At 38.9% G+C, this 22,534-nt stretch overlaps 3 protein-coding genes and 1 pseudogene across 4 annotated transcripts; 2 read left to right on the forward strand and 2 right to left on the reverse strand.

Moving 5' to 3' along the window:
- The first annotated feature begins 802 nt into the window (after positions 1 to 802).
- On the forward strand, positions 803 to 4,955 carry LOC125194007 (BTB/POZ domain-containing protein At1g30440-like). Its single transcript, XM_048091998.1, has 4 exons — positions 803 to 1,496; positions 2,471 to 2,540; positions 2,766 to 3,974; positions 4,222 to 4,955. Exons 1-4 carry the CDS (start codon positions 1,438 to 1,440, stop codon positions 4,789 to 4,791), a joined length of 1,908 nt encoding a protein of 635 aa, XP_047947955.1. The 5' UTR covers positions 803 to 1,437; the 3' UTR covers positions 4,792 to 4,955.
- Positions 4,956 to 7,845: 2,890 nt separating this feature from the next.
- Positions 7,846 to 9,884, forward strand: LOC125195477 (annotated as a pseudogene).
- Positions 9,885 to 12,715: 2,831 nt separating this feature from the next.
- On the reverse strand, positions 12,716 to 13,327 carry LOC125195478. The gene has a single exon (XM_048093623.1). It carries the CDS (start codon positions 13,325 to 13,327, stop codon positions 12,716 to 12,718), a length of 612 nt encoding a protein of 203 aa, XP_047949580.1.
- Positions 13,328 to 13,900: 573 nt separating this feature from the next.
- On the reverse strand, positions 13,901 to 21,942 carry LOC125194006 (serine/threonine-protein phosphatase 6 regulatory subunit 1-like). 2 transcript variants are annotated; one of them, XM_048091997.1, is made up of 20 exons: positions 21,813 to 21,942; positions 21,536 to 21,680; positions 20,277 to 20,380; positions 19,709 to 19,795; positions 19,502 to 19,577; positions 19,303 to 19,377; positions 19,148 to 19,201; positions 18,564 to 18,623; positions 18,344 to 18,460; positions 17,813 to 17,907; positions 17,527 to 17,729; positions 17,208 to 17,305; positions 16,871 to 16,974; positions 16,626 to 16,791; positions 16,356 to 16,478; positions 15,894 to 15,976; positions 15,502 to 15,640; positions 15,331 to 15,360; positions 15,008 to 15,081; positions 13,901 to 14,856 (listed from the first exon to the last, which is right to left on the reverse strand). In XM_048091997.1, exons 2-20 carry the CDS (start codon positions 21,572 to 21,574, stop codon positions 14,274 to 14,276), a joined length of 2,310 nt encoding a protein of 769 aa, XP_047947954.1. In that variant the 5' UTR covers positions 21,575 to 21,680; positions 21,813 to 21,942; the 3' UTR covers positions 13,901 to 14,273. The 2 variants fall into 2 exon arrangements, with proteins under 2 accessions (XP_047947954.1, XP_047947953.1); XM_048091996.1 differs by having other exon boundaries at positions 15,331 to 15,362; positions 15,501 to 15,640; positions 21,884 to 21,937.
- Positions 21,943 to 22,534: the final 592 nt, after the last annotated feature.

Raw genomic sequence — 22,534 nt, forward strand, 5'->3', positions numbered from 1 at the left:
ACTATAATTCATAGATTTGATTTTAGCTTTGTTTAGTTTATTTGTATAACTTAATTTAACTTCGACTTAATTTGATTTATGGTTTAAATGAAAAAATCAATTGTAGCATGAGCTTTACCACACTTTTCAATTTCAACTCAAACTTTGAGAAATTGTTTAATTACAGTCAACAACAATATGACAAATTTGTTAGTAATTTAATTCAATTTCATTTTATTACAGATACGTCTAATCAATACACACACTAAAAGGTCAGTCAACACTAAAAGACAAGAATAATGCGGAGTACTCACTGATTTTCGTTGAAAAACAATGACGAATTTTACTTAAAAAATCGTCATCGATATACAACTAATTTGTAAGTAAATTGTTGGACTAGTGTACAATTTTCCATACTGATATTATCAATTAAATTCATGCATTATTCAAATGATTCTTCTTATAAAACTACATGAAGCAATAATATATTTTTCAAAAATTTCTACCCATAAATAAACTAAATCAAATCTCAAGCTATAATTAAAAATTTATCAAATTTTTCAAGTTATAAAATATGTTAAATTAAAGTTGAAGGATATAATTAATCAAACAAACTAAACTTAAAAACCTTTATTATTATTTAACCACAATAAATACTCCAAAAAAAATGACAGAAAAGAAGCCACATGGCTTAGCTGGCCTTGAAGCAGATGGCTGTTACTTTCAAAATTCATGGCCTCAATTATAAAAGAAAAAGGAAACGAAAACGATTATCAAAGATATCTCATTTCCTTATTCTGATTAAGATACAATTATTTGAAAAAAAATTGTTACTGACTTTAAAGAATTTGGAATCTCTATGCAATGAGTATGTTTGAAGGCAACGGACCCACATGCCAATTTACTTGTGCTTCAGTTCAGAGCTGCAATTGATGAGTTTCCCCAAAAAAAAATTTGATCTTTTTCAGACAGTAATAATTAATTAGGTGATTTAAATGGGGGTTTCTCCCCCTCTCTAGATTTGGTTAAATGGGGTTTAAAGCTTGCGGTGTCGCATATGTCACAAAGGGCTGAGTTTTGGAATCTTCTGGTGGTTAAAGAAGTGGTTTTTGTGTCAGAGCAGCTCTGTTTCGTATTCTTTCTTGTTTTTGGAGGGGTTGACCTCAATTTGTTGTCTGATTCAATTCTTTTTTGTATCGGTATATATCCCAAGTGGGATTCAGATTTTGGGTCGGTTTCAATTGGGTGTGTGAAGTGTTTTGGGATAGAGACAAGAGTTATGAGAGAGAGAAGAAATCACCCATCTGGATTTTGCTGCATTGATTGCAGCTTTTGGTGAAATCTACAATTGGAGCCTTTTTCTTGAGTTTTTGAGCTCTGTGTTATTCTCTTTGTTCAGAGAGTTTAGAAGAAGATCTGTGTAATTAGCAAATTTTAAGTTTTTTTGAGTTTAAAGAGATGGCTTGTATGAAGTTGGGATCCAAAACTGATGCATTTCGGCGCCAAGGGCAAGCCTGGTTTGTTTCTTCACTAAGTCCTCTTTTTATTTCTTATTTTTAAGTGTTATCTTTGTCCAAAAATGACTGGTTTTCTTTGAATTCTTGATTGCCTCTGTGTCTGAATTAGGACTAAAGAAAATGAGCTGAGTTTTGTGTTTAGGCTTTTTTGTTTGTTTCTTCACTTAGTCCTCTCTTTTTTATTTCTTATTTTTAAGTGTTATCAATGTCCAAAAATGACTGTTTTTCTTTGAATTCTTGATTGCCTCTGTGTCTGAATTAGGACTAAAGAAAATGAGCTGAGTTTTGTGTTTAGGCTTTTTTGTTTGTTTCTTCACTTAGTCCTCTCCTTTTTACTTTTTTAAGTTTTATCTCTGGCCAAAAATGACTGTTTTCTATGAATTCTTGATTGCCTGTGTGTCTGAATTAGGACTGAAGAAAATGAGCTGAGTTTTGTGTTTAGGCCTTTTTGTTTGGCTCTGAAAATAGACACTTGATTTCAGTTGCTGAGTTTGTTAAGTTTTTTTATATTTACATGGCTGAGAACTGAGAAGTGAGAACTATAATAGTATGTGTGAGATTTGGGAATTTTTGTGACAAGTTTTGCTGATTTCAGTTGCTGAGTTCCTCTTTTGTTTTGTTGTTTAAAATGTGAGTTATTTCTATTGATTTTCTGAATAGAAACATCCAATTTTGGGTAATAGTTTGGTTCTGTAATCTCTGTCTCAGACAAAACCTTTGCAGATTACTTCTTTAGTAGTACTCTTATGAATTTGGTATTGTATATATTTTCAAATTATCTGAAAAAATATTGATACTGTGATAGTGCTTTGACATTAGCTTGATCTGATGTTAAATAGCAGATGTATGTATGCATTAGCTTTTTGTGTAATTCCTGTGATCGCGTCTTCTTCAACGCTTTAACAGTTGTTGCTTTTCTTTCGAGTTATATGGTGATTTGCTTCCTCACCTTTCTCCTTCTCGTTTGCTCGTAGGTTCTGCACGACTGGTCTCCCTAGTGATGTAGTTGTTGAAGTCGAGGAAATGTCGTTTCATCTTCACAAGGTATTATCTCAGTTTTTCATCTCTATCGTCGTTGGCTCTCGTTGTTTGTATATTACTTTGTTTCATAGTGTTGATTCATCTATTTGATTTCTAATGCAAATTTGTAATTTAGCTTAAATTGTGAGGATGGATGTGAAGGAAACAAAACCATTGTTCAAGAATTTGATATTTTTTGTGTGATTGAGCATAACTTGATATGGTATGTTGTTGGCTGCCCCGTTGTAGTTTCCGTTGCTCTCAAGAAGCGGGGTCATGGAGAGGCTTATCGCAGAGGCATCCGAGGGAGAAGAAGGTTGTGTCGTCAAACTCTCAGACGTTCCCGGTGGAGCAAAAACGTTTGAGCTCGTAGCTAAGTTCTGCTACGGGGTGAAACTCGAGCTCACTGCATCAAAAGTGGTGTACCTTCGGTGTGCTGCTGAGCATCTCGAAATGACTGAAGAGTATGGGGAGGGCAATCTTGTTTCTCAGACCGAGATCTTTCTCAATCAGACGGTTTTACGAAGCTGGAAGGACTCTTTGATAGCACTGCAGACGTGTGACGATGTGCTCTCTTATGCTGAACAGCTCCACATCCTGAAAAGATGCATCGACTCCTTGGCTGCGAAGGCGTGCACCGATCCTGCTCTGTTTGGGTGGCCTATGATGGAGCGTGGTGGCCCGATGCAGAGCCCGGGAGGGAGCGTGTTGTGGAACGGGATAAGCACGGGTGCTCGACCAAAACAGTCGAGTGAAGATTGGTGGTACGAGGACGTGTCGAATCTGAGCCTGCCTCTGTACAAAAGGTTGATTTCGGTGATGGAATCTCGGGGCGTGAAACAGGAGATAATTGCCGGCTCCCTCGTTTGTTATGCGAGAAAATACCTACCGGGACTAAACCGGCGCCACGGTGGAAGTGAGTCGAGGGTCGTTTCGGCCGCCTTGCTCTCGGAAGAAGATCAGAAAGCTCTCCTCGAAGAGATCGATCGCTTGCTTCCCCTGCAGAAGGATCTTGTTCCGACGAAATTCCTGTTCGGTCTTCTCAGAACGGCTAGATTCCTCCGAGCCGACGCCTCGTGCATATCAAACCTGGAGAAACGGATAGGGATGCAGCTCGATCAGGCGACGCTCGAGGACCTGCTTATGCCAAACGTCTCTTACACGATGGAGACCTTGTACGACGTGGACTGCGTTCAGCGGATTCTCGAGCATTTCTTGACCATGGATCAGATGGTTGGTGATGCATCTCCTGGCTCAGTCGATGATGGCCAGTTGATGGAATCAGCATCACTAACACCTATCACCATGGTGGCCAAGTTAATCGACGGATACCTCGCCGAGGTCGCCCCTGACGTTAACCTGAAACACCCCAAGTTTCACTCGCTCGCCTCTATCGTGCCAGAGTACGCGCGGCCCTTGGACGACGGTCTTTATCGCGCCATCGACGTCTATCTCAAGGTAACTATATATTTTAGTATAATTATATAAATTCGGTATATAGCGTTATAATGGATTTTCGGTATACTGTATGTGAAAATTAATTCATAACGTTATTGTGCCGAAAATTCATATTTTTCGGTATTTTTTGGATACGATAAGTGTGGTATATCGGTAAATCTTTTTTCCACCCCTAGTGTAACCACTCATTGATTGATGAAAATTGCAACATTTCAATCAACTAAACAATTCATTCTCTCACATACAGTCTCACCCATGGTTGGCCGAGTCCGAGCGCGAGCAGCTGTGCCGGCTGATGGACTGCCAGAAGCTCTCGCTCGAAGCCTGCACCCACGCAGCCCAGAACGAGAGGCTGCCGCTGAGAGTAATAGTCCAAGTCCTCTTCTTCGAGCAGCTGCAGCTGAGAACCTCCATCGCGGGCTGCTTCCTCGTCTCTGAAAACCTCGACGGCTCGAGACAGCTGAGGAGTGGGCTGATGGGGGCGAACGAGGGGGGCTGGGCCACCGCGGTGAGGGAAAACCAAGTCCTGAAAGTCGGGATGGATAGCATGAGGATGAGGGTGTCCGAGCTCGAGAAGGAGTGCTCCAACATGAGGGATGCGATCGACAAGTTAGGCAAGGTGAAGGTGTCGCCGGCGTCTTCGAGCGCGTGGGGAAGCGTGTCGAAGAAGTTCGGGTTCCGGCTCAAGTCGCAAATGTGCAGTGCTCAGGAGGGATCTGTGAGCAAGCAGAATAATGGCAGCAAAAAGGTTGACAAAGTTAGAGAGAAACAAGGGAAGGAGAAGAAGAAAATTGTGCTTTTGAATGAAAAGAACTAATTTCTTGATTTTGATTGGTTTCTAACATTGTTGTGTGTGATATTTGATGATTATTCTTGCCCCTTATTTCTTGTTCATTTGTAACTTAGGTAGAGTGGAAGTGTAATTGTGTGAACATATTTCTAATTTGTTTAGGTAAATCCTATTTTTCTTTTCCCAAGCTACTAATTTTTGTGGACATATATCTTGTGCTTTTTTTTTTGGTTTGGTTATTTTTGGTCTAGTTATGGCTAATATTACCATTTGTTACTATTTTGTTACTATTATAAGTTATCAACTTTCTATTTTGGATTTTTCTATTATAAGTAAAGTGATTGATTTTTCTTGTTTAAAATAAAAAAAATAAATTATTTACCTTTTTTATATTCTTTTCTCTTACTTTATCTTTCTAACTTTATTCTATCTTTTTTTTTTCTTTGCAATGTTTTATTCTCTTCGTTTAACTCAATAAATATCATTTTCTTAAATTTCATGTTTAAAAGAAACTTCTTGCTTATAGTGGGACGAAGAGAATATAATTTTTGTAAAAGACAAATTCAAACAAACAAATCACGTAGTACCATCAAAGGTGACGTGAATGAAACGATTTTTATAGTGCTTGTTTTCAATTATGAGAGACAAATGAGAAAATCTCCTTCAAATATTAAGTCAAAAGTTAATTTAAATAATTTAGTAGCACCTTTTATTCCACTTAGTGGGACGAAGAGAATATAATTTTTGTAAAAGACAAATTCAAACAAACAAATCATGTAGTACCATCAAAGGTGACGTGAATGAAACGATTTTTATAGTGCTTGTTTTCAATTATGAGAGACAAATGAGAAAATCTCCTTCAAATATTAAGTCAAAAGTTAATTTAAATAATTTAGTAGCACCTTTTATTCCACTTAGATTGGAAAATTTGTCACACTTTCCTTATATATAGACTTATTAAGAGACCAAGTATGGTTTAAAAAAATATCAAACTGGAATTTATGTTTGTATCAATCCAAACGTGATTTGTATACACAACCATGGGGCTAACCAATTTCTTAATAAAAAAAATTCAATTAAATTCGAGTTAGGTCGCTTGAAGTATGAATATTCCATTTTAATAATATTAAATAAGTCAACTTAGCCAGAGGTGTGAATGTGATTTTGCAACTGCTTTATAAAAGTCCACAGCAATTATCCAATTATTTCATGTCCATCTTCTATCATAAAATAATTACATCATTATAAAGTAATCTTATACTATGATATAGACTAACGGCGCCATGTTTGAAAGGTAAAAAAAAGGCGACAAGCATCATTTAAAATATCTTCTAATATACATATAAAATAAATATATGATACTTATAATAAGAAAAAAAACTAAATTATTTTTCTTAAACATTTCTTAATACATAAATAAAAAATAGATATATATGTGAACACTAAAAAGAAAAAAATGATTAAATTCTTCCAACTACTTACATATTCCAAAACATTTCATTTTCATTTTTCCATCCAATAATTTAAAGGTGGAAAACTTTTAAACTTGTGCGCAATATGCGAACCCAAACTATTCATAAGTAAGAACTTTCCTCAGTTTTTCCAAAGTAAGTGGAATGCGTGCCATGGTTAGCTACTATTTTAATGATTAACGATATAAATGTATGAGTTGTTAATCTTCAAAAAAGAATAAGAAATGATTTTCTTTGTAATCCCTGGTCCCAGCAATTGTTTTACATATTGTGGAATAATGCATCTTAGCCTCTCATTAATCTTCTCTACTAGTAGTAGTTTTTTAATGCTTTTTTTCTAAAGAGTGTATTTACATCTGTTTAGGATAGGTTTGTGTTAAAATAACAACACCTTTTAAAATAACACCGTACATCACATATCCAACAATATTATAAACGCTACACAATAATATTATAAACGCTACACAACAATCTATAGATTGCTATATAGCGTGTTGGTTATTGCTGACCGAAAAAAGTTGTTGTTTACAGTATAACATATTGCTGGCAGAGTTTTGTAAAAAAAAAAAAAATGCCACATGGCAGCTGGTTATTCGTCCACGTGTACAAATGATTGGCTAGAAATGATGGTATGGTGTTACGAGGTGGTGTCACCCTAACACTCCCTATTTAGGATATATTTTAAAAAACTTGGAGTTTTAAAAAAATCAGTATCTACAATTTTTTGTTTAGTTCCCTTTTTGATATGAATGCTAGCATGTGAAGAAATTAACCTTGATTTAGAGTGACAGATCGTGAAGAAATTATAAAACATTGAAAATTCAAATAAGTAAATAACCCAATTTCCTTAATTTTTTACAATTATAATTGATATAATAACCATGAGAGCGAGGGCAATTTGGTCTTTCAATAGGCGATGAGAATGCGGGCCGACGCAATCGCAACAGCACACATGATGAATATCCTATGCATGGGCCTTCGAAATTTCCCCTCGCATTTTTGGGACTAAATTCCAACCCTCAGATTCCGAATCTCAAGCTTGCTTTATCCAGAATCATTTCTCTCTCCTTGATTCTCAATTTATCCACAAATTCTTTATTTATACTATTTGTTTTTTCACTAAAAACCATATCATACTCTCATAAACATAATCAATTATCACACTCAATTTTTGGCATCTAAATATTGAACGAGTATTCACTATTACACCTTTTCCTTATCTACTCCGACAAAATCGGCATTTTTGTAACTAATTATCAATATTTATAAATAAACCCACATTAATGGGAATTAACTATATATTAAAATATAAAAGTCAAAGTGATATATCCCGCCGAATTTTCTTTTCATTCCTATAAATATTATTATACTCCCAAAAATACAATATAATATTCATATTTCGTCAAACCCTTCAAACTGCGCTCCCAAATTTTCCACACACAAACACACTCTACATCTCTACACTGCCGCGAAACAGGTTCTCTTCTCTCTCTCTCTGTGCATTGATTTCATTGTTTTTGTTCGTATTTGAAACGAGTTTGGATTTAAAAATTGATGTTTAGCTGTATGTATTGTGTGATTGAATCGAGGCGACGTCTGTAGCTTTCAATTTTTCGTGATGCTGTCGTTGATTTCGATTGATTCAATAAACAATTGTTGAATTCTTCATCGATGTGTATTTGATCGTATATAAAATACGCGATGTTGATTTGTTGAAGTGTAGCTGTTAACGTTAAGCATCTTTCGCCGGTCACTTGACTTTTGATTTTCCATATAAACAGAGCTTTTTGAGAGAGAGTGATACCTGCAATTCTGCTGGTTATTGTTCTAGCGTTGATTTGTTTTATAATCAGGTGATTTATTACGCCAATTTTTGCGATCAGATTCACGATTTAGTTTTGGATGATTCTGAAATCCAGTTCACGTTTCCGTTGCTCGTAATGCTTGATTCGTTATTTGGGGATCTGTTTGGATTTCGGAATGCCCTGTTTTAACGCGATGATAAATTTGAATGAGTTTCGTCTTCAAATTGAAATTTCATAATCAATGAATCCGGTGATTGGAAGCATTTCGATTAATCTCAACGACGAATTGAAAATTTTTGCAGGTGACGGAAAGGAATATGGAAGGAGACGACAAATCGGACGGCGCGGTTTCGACGACGCGGCGGAGGCTGTGCACGTGCTCAAAGGACGATTTTCTCCCTGAGGAATCGTTCCAGAGCTGGGGGAACTATGCGAGTGCATTGAGACAGACTCCGGCGCGGCTGCTCGACCGGGTGACGTCGCGGTCGAGCTTGGAGGCGGAGCTGGAGGTCAAGGCTCGGAGCGGCGGACAGATGAAGAGGACGCTTACTGCGTGGGATTTGATGTGGTTCGGCATGGGCGCTGTCATCGGCGCCGGAATATTCGTCCTCACCGGGCAAGAGGCGCACATCCACGCCGGCCCTGCCGTCGTTCTGTCCTACGCCTTCTCCGGCCTCTCCGCCTTGCTTTCCGTCTTCTGCTACACCGAATTCGCCGTCGAAATTCCTGTTGCTGGTATACACTCATCACTTTAATTGCTTAATTTCAAATTTTTGGTCTAAACATGTGATTTCTCGAAATTATACATTGTTTGATTCGATGAATTGTTAGTAGTATGAAGCTAGTTTATAATCTGAAGAAGCTATTTTCCTGCAGTTTTGTTATTAATTGAAGTGTCAGAGATGATTAATTAGTAATTTTACTAATTTATGAATTTTGCAGGTGGATCATTTGCCTACTTGAGAGTGGAGCTCGGCGATTTCGTGGCATTCATAGCTGCCGGAAACATCCTACTCGAGTACATCATCGGCGGAGCAGCGGTGGCGCGTTCCTGGACGTCCTACTTCGCCACGCTCTGCAACCGCCAACCCGAAGACTTCCGGTTCGAGGTAGACGGCTTAGCAAAGGACTTCAACCAGCTCGACCCCATCGCCGTCGGCATCATCATACTCGTCTGCATCATCGCCGTCATGAGCACAAAGGGCTCCTCCCGCCTCAACTACATCGCCTCCGTCGTCCACATCATCGTCATCGTCTTCATCATCATCGCCGGGCTCATCAAAGCCGACCCCAAGAACTACAGGGACTTCACACCCTACGGCGCCCGCGGCATCTTCAGGCCTCCGCCGTCTCTTCTTCGCCTACGTGGGCTTTGACGCCGTCTCCACCATGGCCGAGGAGCGAAGAACCGCCCGCGACATCCCCATCGGCCTCGTGGGATCGATGGTGCTCACCACCACCATTTACTGCGTGCTCGCGGTCGTCCTCTGCCTCATGCAACCGTACTACGAGATCGACATCAACGCCCCTTCTCGGTCGCTTCGCGGTCGGGGGGGCCCCGGGAGCCGTGGCAGCCGGCGGTTAAGGGGATGCCCTCGGTCCTCCTCGCAGCGGGTGGGGCGGGCTCGGTCCCTCACGCACATAGCAAGGACAAAATGAGGGCCCCCGTGGTTCGCCAAGGTTGATCCGAAGAAGGGACGCCGATATCGCCACGGCGAATGCTCGCTGCCACGGCCGTGATAGCCTTTTCACGATCTCGAAGTCCTAGCAAACTTGCTCTCCACGCACGCTCTTCATCTTCATGCTGGTGGCTCTAGCCCTCATCGTGCGGAGGACTACGTGAGGGGGACGACGGGGGCAAACCCGGAAGGCTAGTGGTGTACCCCACATCCTGGTTTCCCTCCGGGGAGGGCCCTTTTGGGGGCCCAAGGAGAAAGGGGTGGATCGGGTACTGCGTCACAGTGCCTATATGGTTCCTGTGAACTTGGCCGGGGCGACCGGCTCGCACGGTCGCCTGCTGGGGGGGCCGTTGGTGCCGTGGATGCCGTCGACGTCTATAGCTATAAACATATTCTTGCAGGATCCATTGATGGAAAGTTTTTGTGAGGTTCAGGTGTGGACGTTTTCCTGCTGGTGTACTACCTGCTGTTCGGGCTTCCGGCGACGACAGGGCCGATGTACGACCGCAGGGGAAGGCGCTGGAGTGCGGAGGAGGGGACACCCGGCAGGGGGGGATCCCTTTTAGGCTAAATATAAATACTAAGTATTTTTCCCTCTGTTTTTATTCGTTGGGATGTTATATGATTCAATTACAATTTCCTACTACTTATTTTACTTCAGTTTTTTGGATTGTTGAATCTATCGAATGTATCCAAATTCAATCAAAAAATTCAGTAATATGAACGTTCTCGTTTCCCCTTTTGTTTCTCAAAGATCTCATTTTGAAATTGGAATGATGGAACGCCCCCCATTGTTCCCCCGGGATTGGTCTGCCATTTAGTCTTTCCGGGGGTAGGAGCCCACATTTTTAATAAAGGACCCCCCTTTTTACTAATTTTTTCCCCCAATTTTTTTTTTACATTTAAAAATTCTACATCAAAAGGAATAAATTTTAAACGGACGGATGGGGGCCCCGGGTTTTGTAAAATTTTTTTGGCCCGTGATCTGGATTCTGAAAGGGGTCAACATGTAATAAATTATGTGATCACTTAAATAATTAATGATTTTCCCAAATTTTGCTGCTACCAATTTCAGATTTGACTGTTATAAGCATAAGATAAATTACTGCCAACTCATATAAAATCAGTATCTTAAAAAAAACCCAAGGACCACAAAATATTCTCCTTTAAAGGTTTCCCAGTTTTGCTGCTACCAATTTAAATTTGACTATTATAACCGTATAAAGTCACTGCCAAATCATATAAAATCAGCATTTAACAAAATTAACCAAAAAATAGAGTCATATAAAATCAGTATCTTAACAAAATTAATCAAACATATAGACATGGGCGTTTGGCCCTCTCCCTTTTCCCCCTCCATTCTATATTTATTACAAATTTTAATGTATATATATTATACAAACTTTCATGTCTATACATTAAACTATACCAAATGCTCCTCAAAAAATAATTTGCTCCTCGTGTAATGAATTCTTGGCTACGCAGCAATAGTTAGTTGAAAACTTGGATTGATTAATCAGAAAAAACAGTTGGAACCAGCACTTCTCCAGGCAATCTATTGGTATATAGCCAACATTGAAGTCAATTCTACATTAACATCACTATTAAGATTTTCGCAAAGCTACAGCGATAGGAATGATGAAATTTAGTCTAATTTTAATCTGAGCCAAATATTTTCAAAACTACTCCCTTCATTTTTGTTAATTTAGTATATAGAAATGATATGCTATGAAATTAAAACTTAGATTTTCAAAATTACTCCCTTCATTTTTATTAATTTTTAATTTCACAAAATTTATAAAAATCAAGCTTGATTTATTATTTTATTAATTTATTTGAAATTATAGAGAAAACAAGCAAATCGAGTTTTAATTTTTATGAATTTTGTGAAAATAAAATTTTCAATAACATTTTCTTATGTATTAGAATCAAACTAAATATATAAATCGAAACGAACAATGCTAAATGTGCGTAAAGGAGCTCACATAAGATATGTAACATAGCATTCATCTATAAATATATATCACCCAGTACAAGAAAATGATGTTTTAGTTAGTTAAGAGCATCTCCGGTGGCGCCCTTCCCACTAGGACTTCCCACAAAAACTTCCTGTCACGTCATCACTAGGACTTCCCATTCCACTGTCACATCACTTTAGGAGCTTCCCTTTTGCACTAGGACTTCTCACTAGGACTTCCCGCAATTAAATTCACAATTAATCAATTTACGGAACTTCAATTTACGGAATTAAAATTTCGACACGAATACGAACGGGGAAATTACGAATATTTCATTAAAAAAAAAACATACATTATTCGGAAAAAAAAATTACATAGTCAGATAATAAAAAATTAACCACATCAACGTCCACCTCCGCGTCCAAACCTCTTCGATGATATCCTCTTGAAATCGAATATGGGCATCTCTTTGCTGCATGTCGGCAAATGCGCGCCAACCGCTCAACCTCTCCATGAGGTACCCCCATGTTCACATTCGCGCTGGCCACGACGTGGCTTGGACCGACACCCGTATCATCTTCGTTGGTCCACTGAGTCAGTTCGTCACCTTCACTTTCGACAATCATGTTGTGTAAAATGATACATGCGTACATGATGTCGTCGATGTTGGGAATATACCACATCCGTGAAGGACCCTTCACCATCGCCCATCGACTCTGAAGCACACCAAATGCCCGCTCAACATCTTTGTGCGCTGCCTCCTGACGGCTCGCAAAGTAGGACTTCTTTGTCCGATCGCATGCTTGATCGTCTTCACAAAGACGGGCCAGTTTGGGTATATCCCATCCGCCAAATAGTATCCCATATTGTGCTGGTTGCCGTTGGCGACTAAAACCGATGGCGGGACCAACGCCATTGCATAGCGATCGTTGAACAGGGGTCAACGACTGGATGACGTTGAGGTCATTGTTCGACCCAGCGACTCCAAAATAAGCATGTCATATCCGCAAGCAGGGTAGTCGCTACAGCTTCAAGGATCATCGTGTGATGCTTGGCTTTGAAGCCGGAAGTGTGCATCCCTTCCAGGTGGCGGAGCAGTTCTTCCACTCCAAATGCATACAATCTTTGCTGCCCAACATCCCAGGGAACCCGTGCACCGAGCCGTGCATATTTATCAGCCGCTGGCCAGTCTTCGGGCTCGGACTCCGAAGATAGCAATCCTCGAATATCGCTCTAATGCCCGCGCAAAAGTTCTGCAGACACTCGATGGCTGACGACTCGCCCAATGTGGAGGTACTCGTCGAACATGTCGGCCGAGGCCTCCGTACGCCAATTGCCTGATTGCGGCAGTGGACTTCAGTAAGGGCGTGTGTCCGGGTTTGCCAGGCGCATCCTCCCTGTCCGAAATACTCGTATCTTCTCTCTAAAGCACCCACGATATGCATAAACAGCGGATGATGCATCCTAAAACGTCGCCGGAATATGGCATCCCCGAAACGCGGCTGCGGAGCGAAGTAGTCCTGATACAATCGAATATGTGCAAGATTGTGGTACCGGGGTACATGATGTCGCCGATGGATCGGCCGAGGTACCGCCGCCTGCTGCCTCTGCCGTAGCAATCGATCAATCGCCCCCTTCCACAGCGACATTCAATTCATTCTCACTATCACTATCACTATCACTATCACTAGCGCCCCCGCCACTACCACCCGCACGACTACTAGCCATTCTAGATATACTTTGAGTTTAGAGAGATAAACTTGTCAACACAAGTGGTGTGAATAAAATGAAGTTCAACGAGCCGTATTTATAGAGTTTAAAAAAAATCAATTTTAATGCGGACGTCCGGTCGGACGTCAGTCGGATATCCAAGCCCATCTGACGTCCTCACGGGACGGGCGTGTCCGAGTTTTTCCTTCACTACGGCGGACATCTGGTTCGACTTCCGCGACGTCCGCCGTTGGAGATGCTCTGAAGAGTTAACAAAACAAAATTTTAATATTAGTTGATTATTGTAAAAAGAAAATAACTAGCGCAGCGTTAACATTTATTTCGTAATTAAGATAACACTAATTTAAATGTCCATAATTCTTCATTTTCTTAAATCCATGTTGAGGAAAGTAGCAAAGAAGAAATAGAAACCGCAATAACGACGTCGACATTTCCCCTTTAACCAATAAGACAAACAAATGAGAAATTATTATTGAATAAAAAATCAGATATGAGTGATTCAGAGTTCTATAGCAATAGTTTCAGCGTCAAATATCCAAATAGGAGAATTTAGGAGCACCAAATATAAACATAGATTTTGGCAACATACACATCTAACATTCCCAACTGAGGGTCAGATTTTACCTACAAATACATAAAACTCGAAAATCAGTTAAAAAAGAAGGCAGACTCTACAAATATTTTCAGTAGCTGTTAGGCTTCGGCTGAGCTAAAGCACTTTATTGCGCAGGAGGCGGGGCTTTGCTTTCTCTACCTGTGACGAGCAGCATCGTTCCCAGAGTCGCCCGCTCTCCATCAATACCAGTGCCAGGTTTTCATCTTGACACTATATATGGCATAAGAATTTACGTTGTGTTCCATGTTTTAGTTATCCTTTTCCTGTTCTGTGGGTCCAGATGTGTCGTCGTCCTGTTCAATAGTTCGGTTCTCTTCAGCCGCTTGTGTAGAATCTGAAGGACTGGCAGCACAGTCTTTTGCATCATTAGGGGATTCTCCAGTATCTGTAGACTCATCGGTGGAGGCTGGGGAAGGAGCCGTTTTGTTGTCGGGTTGGTCCTCTAATTCTACCTGCAGCTCGCCATTGGGTAAAGATGGGAGTTGGTCTGCATCAGATGTGTTTGCAGTATTTGATGGCGTAGGGTTTTCAAAAGAATCTGAACTTTCCCTCCACTCGACCCACTCGGGTTTGTCGGAGGAACTTGTCTCACTTTCACTGGAGCCCTCCAGCAATTTAGTAGGTATGTCATCAGCAACATTTGGTTTCTGCTCGGAAGGTTCAGATGCGGCAGTATCAGCTAAGGCCTCATCTTCCTCGACAACGACACCTCCAACACCAACATGGCCTTCGGTGTTGGGGGATGAAGAAGCAACAGGAGCATCGCCGTGTTCATCAGCGATTCTTCCATCTTCAAATGCAAACCAATTTGAGTTTGTAAAGAGGGATCCACTGCAAACAAGATCACAAATCACAATGAGGCTTGCTATTTTGTTCAATAAAAAATTGATTTAATTAACTTTCACTAATATTTGAGCTTGTGGATACAAGAAATTAGAAGAACTATAAAGGTAAAAGTTACAAATTTCATTTCCATTTTTACCTTTCCTGGTGATCATCACCCAACCTGAGTGAAGAAATGACTACTTCAGCAGATTCATCATCAAAGTAAACATCCTGAAAAAAGTTATCATAGTTAGATGATTAAAAAAAGATGAGATTTGACAAAGTTAAAAGGATGAAAAGGACAGAAATATAAATTATGGCGGTGCAAAAATTTGGCACGGATAAAGTTTAAGATGGAGAGAGTAAAATATCAAAGAAGCAGAACCAAAATTCGCAAGATATTCAATACCAATAAATTTTCTCATCCAACCCATCACTAAATGCAATCAATTAAGTCATAATTCTCAGTCATGTGAATACCTCATCATCCCGTTCCACAGAACCATGAGCCTGCAAAAAGTAAACATATAAACTATTCAGTCAATGGTACAAAGGCCACTTATTAGCCTTTTTGGGCCTCTATTAACTTTTAATTATCTAGACGAAAAAATGAAAAACAGAGCAGTAGCAGTTAAATCGCATAAAACAAACCTCGGTATCATCATTACTGTATATCCCATATCGGAAGGCCTGGCTCAAGTTATTCGCCAATGCCGCAACATCATAATCCCTATCTTGGTAATCATCATCATCACTATCTCTATTCTGATCCAGGAGTGTAGTGGGCCTCCTGCATACTCAGAAAAATGTCATGTCCAGAATGAGTTTGGAATTTAGTTAAATAGACTATGCAATTTCAAAACACCTAGACCAAAGGAATAATGCTGAAACATGACCATGATATTAGAGAGAACTAGAATCGGATATAAGGGTGCATGTGCATAAATGCAACACCCTCTAAGCATGCAATAACTCAGTTTCTCGTGCATAGTCTATATAGCTAATAGCTACATGCAGAGGAGACCATATTTATGAACACTAACCCGCATGCCCACTGTGAGACATTCTCCACAGCATTGCGCTTAAGCAGGACATTTGTTTGCCAATCAACCCAATCACTATTTCCCTGCCAATTAAAAGGTAACAAAAAACTCTTTAAAAATATACCAGAAACTCAATAGCATTGATGCCTTAGCAAGATTCAAAATATACTGAAACATTGGCATTATCAGTCTACCAGCAGCACCTCATAAGGGTACAAACAATGCTAATCTGTTAAGATATATGGGTAACAGGGAAAAAAGGATCAAAGAAATAAAGAACAAAGGCATTTTAAAATTAGTTATTCATAACAGTATATCTGTTAGATAGCTTTAAGCCAACAGATAACAATGTCGCCTTTAGTTGATGATGGTCATGAACCAAGAGAGGAGCGGTGTTTGAAGGCAGTTGCAAAAACTAACAGAAAAATGCAATGAGAAAAATCAAATAAAGATTGGGCAAACCTGTAGAAATGTCTGTATGTCACTGTTGCTATCCCCCAATTGCACAAGCTTGTTAGCAATACGGGTTAGGTGACCAATATTCCCTACCATGGGTGGTGTTCTTCCCTCTGCGGATACAGTAGGCTGCAAAATACATTACTATAGTTCAGTATTTAAGAATGATTTGATTCTTTACCCCACATCATAGAAAGCCAAAACAATTGTGATGAAAAGAATAAGAGCAAGTGATAGAAGCAACTACAAGTTTTAACTGCAGTATCAAATAATTACCTTGCTCGAATCAACAGTCAAAGTGAAGTTTCTTTCAACTTCAAGAATCTTCCCAACAAGATTGCATTCGTGAAGCAGATGTTCCACAAACTGAGGGTTCTTACTCTCAATACAAGATAGTATGATGTGTTCCACATTAGAATGTAAGAAATTATTGTATGGATACCTAAAAAATAGTAAAATCAAAATTCTCAACAGAAACTACAGAATTACTAGTATAAGACGGAAATGGGTAAATAACGTACTCGAAAAACAATTTTAGAATATGCTTCACAGCACCCAGGCGAATTAATTCCTTTTCTGCAACTTCATTGCTGACAGCGACCAAGACTGAGATGAACTCAATAATCTACAAGACCCAATCATTGATCAAAATAAGATTTTGGTTCAGCTGCATTGATTAATTCACTTATTAAGACATAATGTTGGAAAGACATGGAAAAAATGAAAAAATATAGAGATGCAGCCAAGTGAAGTTATATAGGGAATGCACAAGAGATTTGCAGTTATTAGTTGGATACAGAACATACTTGAAGAATAAACATCTGACAACAAACAATCCTTGAGCAACAAAAGATGTACCTTCAAACGATGCTTTCCTAGAGGGGGTTGCAATTTGCCATAAGTAGTAAGCAAGACACGCTCTTCCCATGAAATATCCAAAAGCTTGAGCAAATCACCTGCCAAACAAATCAGTAGAGTTATCAAGCCAGTCTCTAATGAAGATTTGCATCACGCTTTTCACAAAAATCTCCTGAGAAACGTATTTGAACAGACAAAATAAACTAAGAGCCATGCATTTGCATTGTAATTTTTAGTGAATCCATAATGGTTTAGAGAAAGAAAAGGCTGAATGGAAGCCTCAACTTGTTAGCACAAGCAATCAAATCCAAGAACTAACCTAGTCCATCTAGCATGCTTCTGACAGTCTCAGGGCTAGCAGTAGTTCCTGATCCTTGTGTCATTTGACGGGTATACATGTAATATGTTCCTGAAGTTAACCTCTTGGAGTCTAGCAACGATATACAGACAGACAACAAGTTAACCAAAACAGATTTTGGGCGCGAGTCTTCCAGAGCATGCCGGAACAGTCTTTCAATGAAACTGTGACAACAACCAGTCCAAACCAAGATAAGAAAACAATCTGATGTGGGAAACTAAGAACAAAAATAGGTAGACAAATGGACCTCGGGCTGGAGATTTTTGAAGCTAGTCCTGGTGGAGCATAACGAGTGATTGCACAAAGTGTTTCTGCTGCATTAGCATGTACTTCGGGGGAATCCTGCAAACCAAAATAGTACACACATCAAAAGCTCTGTGAAGCAGATCAGTCAAATTCTTGGGGATGGCAGGAAAAAAAAGAAACATGAAGAAGTAGGCTTCATTTGTCAAAATGTAATTACTCAACTTACCCCCACCGCAGTAGACAGAAGAAAAAAAGTTACAGAACAAAATTCTACCAAACATAAACAGTTATACATACAAGATTTTAATGAATATATACAAATGTGTGTAAATTCTGTAAAGGAATAGCTTTTGCTCCACAGTAATAAAGGATAAATGAGCAAAAGAGGCACAACTCCCAAACAGCTATACACCCACAACAATTAGAAAAGAAATCTCCAACCAAGCCACAGTCCACACACCCTAAATAACCAGACTCTGGGTAAAGAAGACAACACTGTCAAGTCAGGGTACACATGCTTACTGCAACTTACAGATGAACTAAATTTGTCAACAATCATTTCCAGCACATTCATATCTTCCAACCACTGCATAGAGTCCGCACAATTGGTGTAAATATGTTCATCCGCGCCGATTAGACGTATTAAAACCTGTTCAACAAAAAAAAACTATTAGTATTTTTAAACAAATATGCCTAGTAAAAGAGAGGCCTGGGTGAGGATCAGGGTTTGGAGGAAAGGATTAACAGCATACCTCCATTATAGATGTAATACCAATTAGGTCAACCAGCCTTTTAATGATATCCTGATGAGCCTGTAAAAATGTGAATAAGCTTCTCAGTAAATACCATATAGTACAAGGCAGTAAGTAGGCTGATGAATTATCCCTCTAAGAGGAACTTAAATTCCTGCATATTACATCAAACCAAAGAGTAATGGATTCTACACTTATTTAGAATAAATAACTGAGAATTACAAATCATGAATATAAACCCTGGAATGACTGAAACAAGATGGTAAATGGTAATGCAGGAAAACGGACAGTGCCACCTGCTAAACTGTTCAAAACTTAAAAGTTATGCATTTAGGAAGGAAGTTCTCTAAAAACATGAAATCTCAGTAGCACTTCTCTTAGAGATCATGTAAATAGACTGTACAATATAAAATTATTTCCATCTCCGTTGCTATGCATCATGTTGTGAAAATAACACGGCTTAAATTACGCGGTTTTATGTTCATAAATACTTATATTTGTCTTTCAAGTTTCAACGATGAACATAACAAGCTCTGCTTATCAGCCTACAACCATAGCAGATATACAAATACAGTTGGACTCACTTGTATGTAGTTCATTAAAGGAGTTGTCTTTCGCAGCAAGAGGCACACAACAACCTGGAGCATCAAAGATCAAGGATCAAACACACCAGCCAGAAATGAACAAAATACCTATATGCAATATATTTAGTCATTTGTACATAAAGTATAAACCATACCTTGCTGAAATAACCAGCCAACAAAGTGCTATGGGAACGCTCAGGTTCCAAAAAAGAAAACAGCAGATCCACTAACTGTGAACCAAATGCAGGAGGTAACTAGTTTAGTCCCAAATAAATAAGGTTTAAGCTTTTAGATAGACCAGATGAGATAACGGGAAATGAAAAAAGAAGAAAAGATAGCATTACAAATTCCAACCTCATCATCCTCTATCAAGGCCTTAAGAATTATATCGACCTCGCAAGTGAAAATCTCACAAGCTACAAAAGGAAGCCTGTGGGGTGACAGAAGAAAAATTACATAAGTCAAATTAATTTGAATGCCCTATACAATTTTATTGCAAATATTTGGTATGCAGTCAATTGTAAACAAAATACACCTAGAACATCTACGACACATGCTTACTTGAATATTCGTTCTTTTTCGGCACCTTCTGGTGGTTCTTCCACGATGTATTGAACCATTTTTTTAACATTAGCTCTTTCCCGCAAACTGCAAGAAATTTTGGCTGTTAACTAAAGGTGCAAAATCAAAGAAAATGATGTTTAATCCAATTATTACCAAAAAAAATAATAACAGGGACATTTTTACAAGAAAATATAGCTCCCATGATTGTAGCAGAGAAGGAAAACAGTTCATTTTCAGAGATCAATCAAGAACCCATGAAGATCGGTTACTGCACAAACTACTTAGCTGATTATCATACTGTCCTTTGCATCTCATCTTGATTCAACCTATATAGCAAATTTTATTTTTGCTTGTGGCATGAGTTGGTGAGCATTTATGCCCAATTACTGTGTCAAACCTTACATAAGAATACTCTCATGTGATGATGTACTTCAAAAAGAAAAAACATAAGATACACACAATTATGAACACCGGAATATCCCACTCCACTTTCTACACAATATAATGATTAGAAAACACAACAAATGTTGGAATATAGAGGAAAGCAAAGGAAACTTGATCTCACAAATGAATGAGACGGCCATTAAGAGCTTTGCATTCCTGAATGATTTCATCCTCGTCCAATAGCTCCTCCAGTGTAAAATCATCTTTGTCCAATATGGTCTCCACCTATTATCAACACAGTCAGAACTCAGAAACAATAAATATTCCATACGTCCAATCAAGTAATGCATGCTTTTATTGGGGTTTGCATGTCGTAATAAAATAATACCATTACCAATTCTGACCATAAAGCCCAGCACGGTATCCACAACAATTTGTACAGCTATACGAATATAAGCTAAAGGCTTGCAGTCAAAGTCTGAGAATGGTAAATAAAAGGGAAATATCTTCCCAGATCATCCTTCCACCATTAAACGGAAAAATAACATATTTTGCATAACCCATAGAAAGCATGCAGCTTCTCATTTCTGCGCTGGAAAATACGAAAAAGTGTCTCTTGTTTACCTAATCCGTCGAATTTGATTATGCAGCATCCCGTCCTATGGTTATAAGTAACATTATTTTCAATTTGAATTTCTTTTTTCTCCACTCCAATCAATGTCAAGAAAAATCGACAATATGAATCCTAAACAGTTTATTTGCGAAAAAATGAATCACTTCTATTCTTGGAGCTGAGGGATACGAAGAATTGATTTTCGGTCCCTTTTGTCCATTGATTAGGGCAACATCTTTTTCATGTCGAAGACACGGGTCGATTCCCATTGTTCAAAAGCAAGACTACAAAGATCACTCAACTAGCGCCATCGTCCTCATTTCCTATTTCCAACTTTGAGTAGCGTGTAGCTATTTTTTCTCAAGCAAATACGGTATAAATCCGACAATCATGGAATTCCCTATCTAGCCTACTCAAAATAGAGAACCTATTGTACAAATACAGCTGGAAGGACTTTAGGAACCCGACAGCACGAATACACAGTGGCACCAAGTGTGGCACTCTACTAGGCCGATGTTGCATCCCATTGCATGAATTACAGGCAAGACTAAGTTTGACGAATAGGATCCCCTCCAATCAATAAGACTCCGCCACGGCACACTGGCCAAATAGATATGAAATCATGCAAGACTCCAAAGTTACTCTCCCCCAATCAAATAACCCCTTTTCGACCCAACAAATCTCAACAGCAATACAATAAACGCACAACGAAATCCAACTTCCAAGTAACAAAATGCCAACAGGATTGGATCCAACAAACAGAATAAACTACTCAACAAACAACACAAGTAATATCTCTTCGAATAAATAAGATCACGAGCACTCACTGCGGAAGCAGTGGAGAGACCAGCCATTCGCCAGAACATGTTGAATCCCCAAAGTGCAGCGATCGAATTGCAGACTCCTACTCAGATCTGTCCACTCAACAACCCTAGCTCACACACCCAGCGCCCCCTCAATTCAACAAAATCCCTGCAATTCCAACACAAATTAGTCACAATTCACAAACTTGTTGATAATCCACGACACTAGCACCCGCGGATTCCTGTATTGGATTCAATTTCACAGCAAAATTTCACTCACGCGTAGAGATAGCTATATTACCTGCGAGTGTGTGTGGGAGAAAGAGTGAATTTTTTTCGGAATTTGCAGAAGAAATGTATCAATAAACCTACCTATCAAAGCGGAAACAAATATCCGTTGCTCAAGTTTTGATTTTTCTATGTGATTATCATTGACACATGTATATTTTTTTTTTACTTATATCATATGTATCATCAATATTTAATTATTGCAATTAGTTAACCTAAATATGGTACCAGACTATTTTATTTCGTTTGGCAATTTATGGTAGTAATAATTGTTCTATATACGCAATTTTATGTCTAATTTCATGATTATATTTTATGCCACACTTGGCGTGCATTAATTATACCACAGTAAGATAAAAGAAATACTCTCTCCGTCCCCCATAATTTGTTACCATTTAATCCGGCATGAGTTTTAAGAAATATAGTAGAAGGTGGGTTAAAAAAGTTAGTGGCACGTGGGTCCTACTTATATATATTAGTTTTATAATAAAATGTGAGTGAGAATAAATTGGTGGCATATGGGGTCCACTACCAAAGATGGAAAAAGTGAAAGGTGACAAATTTTTAGGGACGAACGAAAATGGAAATAAGTGACAAATTTTTAGGTTAATGCTATACGAATCTCACTTTCACGTATAAACTTTATAATGAAATATAAAACATATTCATCATATTATAATAAAATGAAATGAGACATGTAATTACCAACATCCCAAAATGAGTTGAATGGCGAAC

Source organism: Salvia hispanica, chromosome 6 (genome assembly GCF_023119035.1).
Source record: "Salvia hispanica cultivar TCC Black 2014 chromosome 6, UniMelb_Shisp_WGS_1.0, whole genome shotgun sequence".
Lineage (NCBI taxonomy): Eukaryota > Viridiplantae > Streptophyta > Magnoliopsida > Lamiales > Lamiaceae > Salvia > Salvia hispanica.

Excerpts from the sequence above, each read along its gene's own strand:
- LOC125195478 (XM_048093623.1), bottom strand. The coding sequence starts at position 13,327 with ATGTCGCTGTGGAAGGGGGCGATTGATCGATTGCTACGGCAGAGGCAG.
- LOC125194006 (XM_048091996.1), bottom strand. The coding sequence starts at position 21,574 with ATGTTCTGGCGAATGGCTGGTCTCTCCACTGCTTCCGCA. Across the intron at positions 17,908-18,343 it reads TTGACAAATTTAGTTCATCT|GATTCCCCCGAAGTACATGC; the intron begins GTAAGTTGCAGT and ends TTTGGTTTGCAG. Across the intron at positions 16,975-17,207 it reads TAGGAAAGCATCGTTTGAAG|ATTATTGAGTTCATCTCAGT; the intron begins GTACATCTTTTG and ends TGGGTCTTGTAG.
- LOC125194007 (XM_048091998.1), top strand. The coding sequence starts at position 1,438 with ATGGCTTGTATGAAGTTGGGATCCAAAACTGATGCATTTCGGCGCCAA. Across the intron at positions 1,497-2,470 it reads CGGCGCCAAGGGCAAGCCTG|GTTCTGCACGACTGGTCTCC; the intron begins GTTTGTTTCTTC and ends GTTTGCTCGTAG. Across the intron at positions 3,975-4,221 it reads CCATCGACGTCTATCTCAAG|TCTCACCCATGGTTGGCCGA; the intron begins GTAACTATATAT and ends TCTCACATACAG.